This window comes from Malaya genurostris, chromosome 1 (genome assembly GCF_030247185.1).
Source record: "Malaya genurostris strain Urasoe2022 chromosome 1, Malgen_1.1, whole genome shotgun sequence".
In the NCBI taxonomy this organism is placed as follows: Eukaryota; Metazoa; Arthropoda; class Insecta; order Diptera; family Culicidae; genus Malaya; species Malaya genurostris.
The window spans coordinates 125,910,297-125,922,865 of NC_080570.1; the positions used below are offsets into that span (position 1 = coordinate 125,910,297).

The window sequence follows — 12,569 nt, forward strand, 5'->3', positions numbered from 1 at the left end:
CTTACTTTACCATTGGGGCACTTTTTCAAAATTCACTCTGTACAAGAATGGGCAAAACTTAATCGTGAATCGTTGTTGTATTTAACGCAACAAAATATTTTCCTCCATGTCATGGGAAATGTGATCAGTAATTCATGATAAAATTTTCAATGCTATGAGATAATCACAAAGAACTAAAATTTGAAGTATTCTAAAATGTTTGGTATAAACGAACATTAAGGTGAAATTCAGTGCAAAATTTCAACCGCATAAATTGAACGAATCATCGGACAAAGCGTATCATGCAAAACCGACATACACACTTAAAACCGATTTTCGAGCTCGGCATTTTGAAATGCCGAAGTAGATCGGCAACACGACGATTTGCTGATTGTTCAGTAATCCACATGCTCTTTTTCAGAATTCGTTAAAGTAATACGCGGATATCTCAGTAAAGCGCGTACTTTTGCCGAAGTTTGGCATAATATTATTCTGTACTTGTCAGTAAACATCAAATATACCGGAATCAGCAAATCTGTTTGCCGAGATTTCGAACAGTGAGATAGTTTTTACTGAAACTCGTTGAGACACTTGTCATCTAATGTCTCTTTTTCGATTTTGCAAAGCACCACGTCGCCATTGCTCGTGGAATTGGAAAACCTTGGAAAAAGGAAAACAGATTGTTTATACTTCATTACAAGATAAGTGAAATAAGAAAACTATCGGCTTCGCAAATTTAATTATTAATATCTACTTATTTTCAGGTAGGTGCGTTGAGGAGCACTACAAAAAATTGACTTTAGGCGTGATGTTTTCTTTTTTGTATGCTAGAATCAAATGAACCTAATAAAACACCATCTTTCTCCAACGTTTGATTTTGTGAGTTATTTTACATACAATAATAACGAAAAATCCATTCCACGTTCGGTTACTGATGACTCGGTAATTCATGATTCAATCCTGATCGCTTTTGCCGAACTAACAATAGAATTTCTGCTGACAATTTCGGCAATAATTGACATTTCAGGATTGCCGAAATTCTCAGTAGTTATACATTTTGCCGAGACGATTACCGAGCACTCGGTTGTGCAAATCTCGGCATGAATAATTTTTAACACACGACTTTATAACCAAAAATTTTCCAAGTAGTTATATACATATTTCCGTAAGAATGGAAATTGATCCGCATGTTCTTAGTTTCAGCCGGTCAATGTTATTGTGATATTAATTCCAAACTTAAATTTAGAAATCCTCGATGACCACAAGCGTTTTTTTTTAATTTATGAATAATTTGAATATTGGGTTTTCAATGTCATCGTAATCAGTAATATTAGGTGACATCACAAATCAACTCGTGGTGAATAAAGTTCATTCTTGACAGTTGACGGTGGTTTGTTTACGTTTTCATTAACACGTATCCAAAGTTGAATGAATATGTAAACAAACTATCTTTAGATGTCAAATGATGTTGATTCAGCGAATTTTGTGAGATTATGTCATATTCGTGTAAAACCTAATACAACCCTATAATTTTTGCACTCGTGTGTTCCGCCTAACGGGTGGCAACTAAAATTTTGGAATTTCTTTCTCAAGCTGACAAAAAAAGACAAACATACTTGGAGAAGATATGATTTATTTAAATTAAAGATACAACAATGAACAGAAAAAAAATTATTGAACATTTGAAAACGGTCCGTAATCGAATGATTCTACTAATCAATTGTTAGCAATTCGTGGCTCTCCAGTTATTTTTGTACACCAAGGAGCTCAAAACCCCGAAGAAATCTTCGATTGGGCGACACTGAGGTAGACTTATCGGGTTGTGGTTTTTGGGTACAAATGGGATAGAATGGGTATTCAGGAACGATTGTGTTTTTTTGGCGTAATGCGATGACGCTTTATCCGGCCAAAACACGTATTGCCTATCAGCATGATGTTTTTGAAAAAACTGGATCAAAACTTTCTACAAACATTCGTTCTGGTACACATCTTGATTGATTGCCAAACCATGGCTTAGAAATGCCTTTCTCGGAAATGACAATGTACAGCATCACTTTCTGTTCAAACTTATGTTTAAACTAATATTTTATGTTCGGATATTCAGTAGAACTATCCGTTGAATAGTATCGATCGTTTGCGGGAATCTGCATCTTCGAAAGAGGGAAATAACTTTCGTCGTCCAAAACAAAACTTTTTCCGGAAAAATTTTTAACCAACCAGCGGCATTGGGAATTCAGCGTTGAAATCTGTGCGTCAGTATATCCCGGGGCTCGTGTCTTCTTTCGGTACTTTATTCCGAGTCTTTTCAATGTTTTGCAGATGTACTGGTGAGAACAGTTGAACTTTTTTGCGGCATCCTTTTGACTCAGTGAATCCTTGTTGTTGAAGGCACGAGAAAGAGAACGAAGTCCTTTTGTGTCCATAATTTTGGCTGGTCTTCCACTACCTTCCTTACGAGCAGTTGTTGGGCATCTTAGGATATTGTAAACTGTCGAAGCCGCAACATTTTTGCTTTTAAAATGCTGTACCGTATACTATTTGCCGAGATATCTGTGCAGTTCGTAGAACTGTACAATGCGCTCGTGAAATACTTCTTGTTTCGACGGGATTTTGAGCAAAACTGAGCAAGCATGAACAAAACAGAAAATACTAGCAGAAAGAGGAGAAAGAGAGCTAACACATACACACTCTTAGTTCTTTATGAGCTCGTTTGTTGTTGAGCATACAGGCCTCGAAAAAAATCCAAAATTTTAGTTGCCACCCGTTAATACCGTAACAATTTTGCAAGTGGAGCATTGAAAGTTTGCAAAATTCACACAATCAACTAGAACGTACGAATAAAGATACTTTAAAGAGCTGAAAAGGCATGACAGTTATATTCGTATTCAGGTCATCCAGTTATGCCGAATTATTAGAACTGTCGTCGTTAAAATATTAAATATTATGAAACTTTTTTCGATAATTATTTTCATATTCCGACAGTTTGACAATAAAAGAACGAACAATTTTGTCCAATAATAAATCACATTTTCTGAATACTTTTCACAGGTGGATTGAGAAGAAAAATTCCATGTCGCAAAAGGCGACAAACAGAGATCCATTATTATTACTGGTAATCTACAAACATTTCATATAAATTTGCATTGATTTTATTCCCTGTCTATAATGAAAATGACAGAATAATTATAAATAGAGATATTTTGCTTGGATGTTATAAATTCTTATCAGATTGATCAAAGATGTGTAATTTGTGTTTCGTGCTGTAAGTCGATAACTCAGAACTTGCACTAGAATCTGTGAGAGATTTGAAATCATGTTTGTCTCATATTTGCAAGTGATTAGCAAATAGCAAATACCCGGCGAGCGGTTTAGAAAATGAGTTATCAAAGCTTATAGCAACAGACAAGAGTAAACAATGACATTTTTCTCTCTCGAACACACTGAGAGAAAAAAATGCATTTCGGTTTCAAACTATAACTTATCATAACCGTATACACTAATTCATCTGAACTCCCCCCTTAATCTCATACCTTTGAACTGAGCTATCTCTGTTCGAAGTATTGGCTTAAGGTAAGAGGTATAAAGTTGTTCAATCATTTCAAACCTACTTCTTATAGTTGAAGCGTGGATTTGGCATATATTTCGATTAACAACAATAAATATCTGGGTTCGATGCTAGGTACCGTTTTGTTATTTTAGGCATGCGGGATTTATCTGCGTGTACATTCGAGATATCCGGTAACAGCGGTAATGATCTTAGCTTTTATCGTTATCATTAGGTTAAAATGGGCTTTCAGTAGTCCAGTATGTAATTACAGTATGATAATTTCAATGAGTCTAGCTCATTAGAAGACAACATTGGCACTATGCCGGGTACTATGTAAGTTCCTAACAAACCGAAACAATAGAACAGTTATCGTTCACCAACCAACATGAGTAGCACTAACCTAAACGGTTTAATACCACAGTATCTCAATGAAACTTTTATTCGTACATCGCTTGAAAACGGTCTTGATCAGCCAAATTTGGCACGAATTGAAATTCTCAAATTTCTCGTTCGAAGTGCTACAACGGCAGGCGACAACTATCTGAGTGATGTTTTCAGAGTATGGGTTCGATATAATCGGCTACCGAACGGTCCGACGGAAGATGTCTCCTTAATAGTGAAATGTATGCCCGATGTTGGGTATCGTGGTAACATCAACGAACAGTTGAATGTTTTTGAAAAGGAGGTTAATATGTTTCGAAATATTATTCCCGAATTAACTGATCTGATCAGGGGTGAGATGTTAGCAGCCAGGTATGTAACAGCTAACCAACCGGTTTTTTGTGCACTTTGAGTACATTACGGAAGTAATTCTAGGATATTCTACGCCACTGCCGATCCCGTTCAAATGATCGTCTTTCAAGATCTAAACGCCCTTGGTTTTAAAATGGCAGATCGATCAGCTGGTGGACTGGACTTCGATCATTGTGCGATGATAATGCGTAAAATCGCAAGATTTCACGCATCCTCGATGTTGCTGACCGCCAGCAGTGTTACAAAGTTGAAGGAGGTGGAGAAACAATTCGAATACGGGTTTTTGAATCCCCACGTGCCGGAGAAAAGCAATACACTCCTAAACATATTTGCTCACGGGTTGGAAACATTGATTGGTTGCGCCGAAAAATGGAAGAATTTTGATCAGGACATATTGGCGAAACTGAAAAATTTGAAATCATTCTACAAGGACCGTATTGTGAAGTGTTTAAATCAGCAATTTTCCAACGGCTACAAAGTGATCAATCATGGTGACTTGTGGATCAATAATATACTGTTCCAGTATGACTCTAGCGGCAAACCGAAGGACGCCGTATTTGTTGACTATCAACTGAGTTGTTACACAAGTCCGGGAATTGATTTAAATTACTCGCTAGTGAATTGCCCAACGTGTGATGTTCGTGAGTATCAACGTGACAATTTAATTATGGAATATCACAAAAGTCTGGAATCAACGTTGAAGGGGCGATATGAGAAAATTCCAACGCTGGCAGACGTTCAGAACGAGATCAAACGAATGGGATTCTTCAGTAAGTCTAACTCATGTTATTAAATTGTGGTCTACTGAATTGGCATCTTTCAGGTGTTATGGCTGCAATATTAATCCTGCCCTTGGTGACAATGGAGAAGAATACTGAGGGTCTTGATGTGAGCATCGAAGCACTGGTTGACAAAGAAAATGCCGAGAAACTACGAACATTTCAGTACAATGGACTACGCTATCGGGAATCCATAACGAAACTGCTGGACCGTTTCAACAGGGAAGGATTACTTGACTGATTCGCACGAGACACCGCAGATTTATGGCAGTGGTAAAAATGGCGTTATCTCCATTGGTCATATAAATGAAGTAAACGTAGTATGCCCTTGTATGTTAAAATGGAAAACTGTTCAGGCACGCACCTCTATTTGTTCCCTGCACTGGTTACCAAAAATCGCTAGACTTCTATTATGCAATAAATGATCAATTCCGTCGTGGAATATGTTTAGACACACAGGCTAAAAAGAGCGTAAATAAAATTATGAAATGTGAATAATGGTCGATTTTATTATTGGACCTCTTTGTTTTCTTTTTTCCTGGGGATATGAGTTTTCTCAACATTAAATAGCAAAGGTTGCAGACTAGTTGACACACAAATCGCTCCTTCGTTTTCCTCGTCTTAAGAGTCGTTTCTTTTCAATGGTCACATGTACTTATGGCCGATGTTGATCGGTGCCAGACTTACCATGGAGAGCCGTTCAAAAGAATTGATCAGCTAGTTTATCTTGGCTTCTAGCGGTTCACTGAAAAAAAAATCCCATCTGAAGACAAAAAAAAATAGAAAAGGAATAGATTTTTACGGACACAGAGATCTGACCAGATCGTGGTGTTGATGAAAGTGTAAATACACCGAACTATATAGCTTTTGTAGCTGGATTCCTTTCATTTTCCTTACGTCGCGATGCGATTGGTGTGTTTAAAAAAAGACGTGAGGGTAATGTCAGAGGCATAGCTGGATGACGTGAATACAAATAAAACTGAAATACTTTTCCACACATCCGAATATCGATAATCGCAGGTACTAGTTGATTGACTGTGTGGAATTTAGTAAATTTCCAATACTTGCATAATTGTAACGATACAGTTATAAAGCGAAGCATAAACTAACGAGGTTGTGTATGGGACAAGACCAATAAAATCAAAAATGCAATGTTCAAATTCATCCATGAACTGAAAAATCCACAACAAATCATAAAAAAGTCATTTAGGATTTAAATTTAAGTTTGGAACTAATATGGTAGTATAATTGTATAAACTTATTTGTCAAACCCGTCTCTAAAATACGAATTGTATAGAATACCTTGAATCTTTTATGTAGATTGAATTTGGTATTAGCTAAAATTTGTAGAAAATTTCATTGAGTTGCTAAGTCCATTGCGTTGGTAAGCAAAATTTCTTAGACGTGAACTTACGTCAAATCCACGTAAGTGCTTACAACTTCTTCAATTTTAAAAACTTCTGTAAATAATCGATTTTTTTATATGTTTGGTAAATATAAAATATATCAACTATTTCACTCTTCGAAATTTTAGCTGAAAGTAAATTTACTCGGTTGGTACACGAACAACTCTAAGATTTAAAAATTTCTGTGAAAATACAAAATTTCTTGAGATTTCAATAAATATGATAGAATTTCCTGTTAAAAATTTTAATTGAAGTAATATTCAATCGATTAGTAATCGACAATGCCTAAAAGTTCGATATGAATTTCATACTAAGTGTCGAACAGGTGTAATTTTATTTTAATTTTAAAATTTCTGTGAAATATCTAATTTTTGGATTTTCTTCAGTAGATTTGAAACTATTTTTTCCCGTACATTATAGCTTATTCCTTATATTACATTTTGGTGGGGAAAGGGTTCCAATCAGCTTTTTACAGCCCTGTCCAAAATGTATTGCCCTCCCCGTTAATTTGTATCAGGCCGAATTAGCGCATGCGCGCCATATAAACGCCTCTTTCAATATGAGGAAATTATATTATTACCCAACAGTTTCTATTATTTATTCATGTTGGTTGTCTTACCTCTGATCATAGTTTGTATTCTGTTTTACCTTAATTCCAGTGTTCTATTCAGCTGTGATTCGTGTCTTTTGTTGTCATTTTTCACTCCGTACTTTTGCTGGCATGTTATGTTGCTTCCTTAAATGTAAAAGTTAGTTGTTTGCAATGGTGTTTATATTCTTACCAATATTCCTTTCTAATTCTTTCAGCATTTTCGTATTTCTTTTTTTTTTTTTCAAAGTTATATTTATTAAGGCATAATCCATTGAGGTTTACGATGCCATGGGCTTGTCTATGTGGGTCCTCAGGAAACACTCTCGATCCGGCGGGTTGTCCTCATCGATGGTAGTGGTTCTTCGTGGCGGTGGTGTTGAAATATGACGTGGAAACGTTTCAAAAGTTGCCGCATCCTTCTGTGGGTCCGCGGGAAACACCCCCAGGCTACGAAGGCCCGGCGGGTGGCCCGCATGTTGGTCATCGAATGGAGCGGCTCTTCGTTGGTGAAGATGGTGGTGTTGCCGAGGAGAATAAAAAAAAACACAGAGAAGTAAATGTTGTGGAAAACGGATTGAAAAAAGGGGGTATGGAAACGAAAAGACTAAGAACGACAGAGATCTAATTAGTTGACATCGAGATGGTGAAGAGACATGGGAAGGGGAAGCGAAAAATTAGTGACAGCAGAAAGATCTTGTTAGTTTCGATGAAGATGGTGGACAGTCGGGGGATGGGGAAAACCGGGCGGATGTTAGTAACGAACCTGTAGGTGAAGTTTGAAGTTGAAGTAGCGTCAAGGAAAAGGAGCAAATTAATGAGTAATATAACAGATTACACTTGTACGTTAATGTGTTTAAGGTACTTATAAATGAGGAGCATATAAAGACTATCCCGACTCGCCAATACATCTCGGATCGGAACCTCAGGTGGTCTACCTCGGGCCCTGAGGGATTTCTTAAGCTCAGACCTGGCGTCACGATACTCTACGCACGACCACACGACATGCTCGATGTCTTGATAATCCTCGCCACAGGTGCAGAGACCGTTCTCCGTGAGCCCAATACGCCGGAGATGTGCGTTGAACGTGTAGTGGTTTGACATGAGCCGAGACATCACAAGAATGAAATCGCGACTAACGTTCATCCCCTTGAACCAAGGTTTCGTCGATACCCTAGGGATAATGGAATGTAGCCATCGTCCCAGTTCGCCATTGCTCCATGAAGCTTGCCAACTTTCAAGAGTTTTCTGACGAGAGATACTGAAAAATTCATTGAAGCAAATTGGTCTTTCATAAATATCACCTTCTAATGCGCCCATCTTAGCCAATGAGTCTGCCTTTTCATTGCCTGGAATGGAACAATGTGAAGGGACCCAGACTAACGATATTAAATAAGACCGTCCAGATAAAGCTCTCAAGTGTTCCCGTATTTTCCCCAGGAAATATGGGGGATACTTTCCTGGCTGCATTGCCCGGAGAGCTTCTATTGAACTTAGACTGTCCGTGACAATGAAGTAATGGTCTTTGGGCAACGTTTCAATGATCTCGAGGGTGTACTGAATAGCAGCTAATTCTGCGACGTAAACTGAAGCTGGATCATTGAGTTTGTACGAAGCGGTGATGTTTTGATTGAAGATACCAAAGCCTGTGGAACTGTTGATGTTTGAACCGTCAGTGTAAAACATCTTTTCACAGTTGACTGCTCTGAATTTATTATAAAAAATATTAGGGGCCATTTGAGGGCGTACATGATCCGGAATTCCACGAATCTCTTTTCTCATGGATGTGTCGAAAAACACAGTAGAATCAGAAGTATCCAGGAAATGAGCACGGTTGGGAATAAACGAAGAAGGGTTAAAATCCTGGGCCATGTAATCAAAATACAAGGACATAAAACGGGTTTGAGAATTGAGCTCGACAAGCCTTTCGAAGATTTCAATCACCATCGGATTCAAGATTTCGCATCGGATTAGCAAACGATATGAGAGTTCCCAGAATCGGTTTTTCAACGGTAAGACGCCCGCGAGCACTTCGAGACTCATCGTATGAGTCGATTGCATGCAACCTAAGGCAATACGCAAACAACGATACTGAATTCTTTCCAGTTTAATGAAATGGGTGTTCGCGGCGGATCGAAAGCAGAAGCATCCATATTCCATTACGGACAATATCGTTGTTTGGTACAGTCTGATCAGGTCTCCTGGGTGGGCACCCCACCAAGTTCCGGTTATTGTACGAAGAAAATTGATTCTCTGCTGACATTTTCGTTTCAGATACCTAATGTGACATCCCCAGGTGCCTTTGGAGTCGAACCAGACCCCGAGATATTTAAATGTGAAGACCTGAGCTATGGTTTCACCCCTTAGTTGAAGCTGTAATTGTGCTGGTTCTCGCTTCCTCGAAAATACAACCAGCTCAGTTTTCTCCGTAGAGAACTCGATACCCATTTGAAGAGCCCATGATGACAAGTTGTCTAGAGTATCTTGTAATGGTCCTTGGAGATCGGCAGCTTTGGGTCCTATAATAGACACAACGCTATCGTCGGCAAGTTGTCTTAGCGTGCAAGTTGTATTGATACATTCATCAATGTTGTTTACGTAAAAATTGTATAAAAGGGGGCTTAAACATGAGCCTTGGGGAAGACCCATGTAACTGAATCGTATTGTTGACAAATCACCATGCGTGAAATACATGTGTTTCTTAGACAATAGATTATACAAAAAGTTATTCAAAATTGGTGAAAGACCATGCTGATGCAACTTCTCAGATAGGATATTTATAGAAACTGAGTCAAAAGCCCCCTTAATGTCTAGGAAAACTGATGCCATTTGTTCTTTACGAGCAAATGCCATTTGAATTTCTGTTGAGAGCAACGCAAGACAATCGTTCGTTCCTTTGCCCCTGCGGAAACCAAATTGTGTATCTGAAAGTAAACCATTAGTTTCGACCCAATTGTCTAGACGAAACAGAATCATTTTTTCGAACAATTTCCGGATACAGGAAAGCATAGCAATCGGCCGATACGAATTGTGATCGGAGGCTGGTTTCCCTGGTTTTTGAATGGCGATAACTCTGACTTGTCTCCAGTCGTGTGGGACAATATTACCCGTGAGGAACTTGTTGAATAAATTCAGCAAGCGCCTTTTGGCAGTGTCAGGCAGATTTTTTAACAAGTTGAATTTGATTCTGTCTAACCCTGGAGCTTTATTGTTACATGACAAGAGTGCAAGTGAAAACTCCACCATCAAAAACGGTGTTTCGTTCCTGTTTGCTGACGCGACGCGGGTGATCTTCTGTTCCGGAACAGAGTCGGGACATACCTTTTTAGCAAAATCGAATATCCAGCGGTTAGAATATTCCTCGCTTTCGTTTGTGTTGTTTTGGTTACGCATTCGTCGGGCCGTATTCCAAAGAGTAGTCATTGATGTTTCTCTCGATAAATCATTTAGAAATCGACGCCAATAACCGTGTTTCTTGGCTTTAATAAGGCTTTTCATTTTAAAGTCTAATGACGCGTATTTTCGATAGTTATCTGGTGTTCCATTTTTTCTAAATATTATGAAGGCTGAAGTTTTTTCAGCTTTTAGTTCTGAGCACTCTTTGTCCCACCACGGATTGGGAGGACGGATGGTATTTTTCACGCCGGGTACTCTCTTCGTCTGAGCTTGAATCGCAGTATCGACAATCAAGCCAGCCAGAAATGTATACTCTTCCTCCAGAGGAAGCTCTCGCGTTGTTTCTAGTTTCTCAGATATCGAGTTTGCGTAACTTTTCCAATCAATATTTCGTGTGAGGTCATACGAAACATTGACTGTCTCCAATGGTCTCGAACTGCTGCTGATTGAAATTACGATCGGCAAATGATCGCTACCGTGAGGATCAGGGATTACCTTCCACGTGCAATCCAATCGTAACGATGTCGAACAAATAGAAAGATCATCATTGCCGTTTCAACCTTCCGAGCGAACGGACGTGATTTGGATTTACTGCGAAAGCATTGAAAACCAGTTGTGTGTGTGTGATAAAGTGGTCGGACGATATTGTGTGATAGACAATAGTGCTTTTTCCTCTGAGAGGTTTTTTTTTCGCATTATATAATAGAACAGTGCCTTATTGCGAGCGGTCGATCGAAACGGTACCGTTAGCCGATTATTGTTTCGCCGATCAAGGCCAAGTGTGAGGATTATAAACAAGCGGCCATTGTGTGAGGATTATAAATAAGTGTGCCTTTTCCTCTCGGAGGTTTTTTGCACACCATCAAAGCGGCGATACGCCGATCGACGAAGTCCAGCTTGGTGTCCCCCGTTGGATCTTAGTTAAGTACCTTTACGTCGTTTATTTTTATTTCTTTATTTGACCATTATATTTCCCCCCGAATCATTTGTTTTTGCGCGGAAGTAGTTCCGCTATGCCTATTTTAAATCCTGCCCCCCCGCTCCCGATGTTCAAATGGAGACTTCCCTTGTCAGTAAAAAGTCCCGCATAAAGAGCTATCCTGATGGGCTCGCACTACCGGCCGGGCCTTACGCGGTCTATTTCCGGACCAAATCAAAGGAAAAAAAACTGAATATTTTAAAAATATCGCGGGACCTGAATTCGCGATATAATACCATAAAAAGTATAGATAGAATACGGCCAGACAAGCTCAGGGTCCTGTTTACCAGCTCAAAACAGGCTAATGAGCTTGTTCAAAAGGATCCTTTTACGCTGGAGTACCGCGTCTACGTGCCAGCTCGTGAAGTCGAAATCGACGGTGTGGTCACCGATTCGAGTTTGACTTGCGAGGATATTCTTAAGTACGGGGCGGGTTGTTTTAAAGACCCCTCACTTAAGAATGTCAAGATACTGGATTGCAAGCGATTGCATTCAGTATCGATCGCCGGGGATGGAACAAAGTCTTATCCCCAATCAGACTCTTATCGTGTGACCTTCGCCGGCTCGGCATTGCCCAACTACATCCTCTTGGACCGGGTTCGTTTGCCTGTTCGTTTATTTGTACCCCGGATAATGAATTGTACCAATTGCAAACAACTGGGGCATACAGCTACTCATTGCAGCAATAAGCCACGTTGTGCTAACTGTGGGGAAGCTCATGCGGACGGCTCTTGCGGTAAGGATGCTGAAAAGTGTCTCTACTGTAAGGAGGGTCCGCATGACCTCTCTGACTGTCCCGCTTACAAACTGCGAGGAGATCGGATGAAGCGTTCCCTGAAGGAACACTCCAAGCGTTCCTTTGCCGAGATGGTTAAGAGTGCCACCCCTCCTAAACAGGCAACGAATCCATATGCCTGCTTGTCAACTGACGAGAGCGATTCTGACGACCCTTTGGAAGGTCCATCTTCAGCGGTCCCTCATAGCTGTAGGAAAAGAATGAATAAATCTTCTCATAAGCTACCTAGTAAGGGTTCGAAGGTGTCTTCCGAAGGGCTTCGAAAAGTTACAGCTAACGGGAATCGGGAAAAATCACCGAAGCAAAAAGCTCCTGGTCTCGGAAAACTCAATTCCGAGATGGAAT

At 39.5% G+C, this 12,569-nt stretch overlaps 1 protein-coding gene across 1 annotated transcript; it reads left to right on the forward strand.

Annotated features, from left to right (window-relative positions):
• The first annotated feature begins 3,809 nt into the window (after positions 1–3,809).
• LOC131425710 (uncharacterized) lies at positions 3,810–5,556 on the forward strand. Its single transcript, XM_058587794.1, has 3 exons — positions 3,810–4,279; positions 4,343–5,049; positions 5,103–5,556. The coding sequence occupies exons 1-3, from the start codon at positions 3,912–3,914 to the stop codon at positions 5,297–5,299; spliced, it is 1,272 nt and encodes a 423-aa protein (XP_058443777.1). The 5' UTR covers positions 3,810–3,911; the 3' UTR covers positions 5,300–5,556.
• The last annotated feature ends 7,013 nt before the right edge of the window (positions 5,557–12,569 follow it).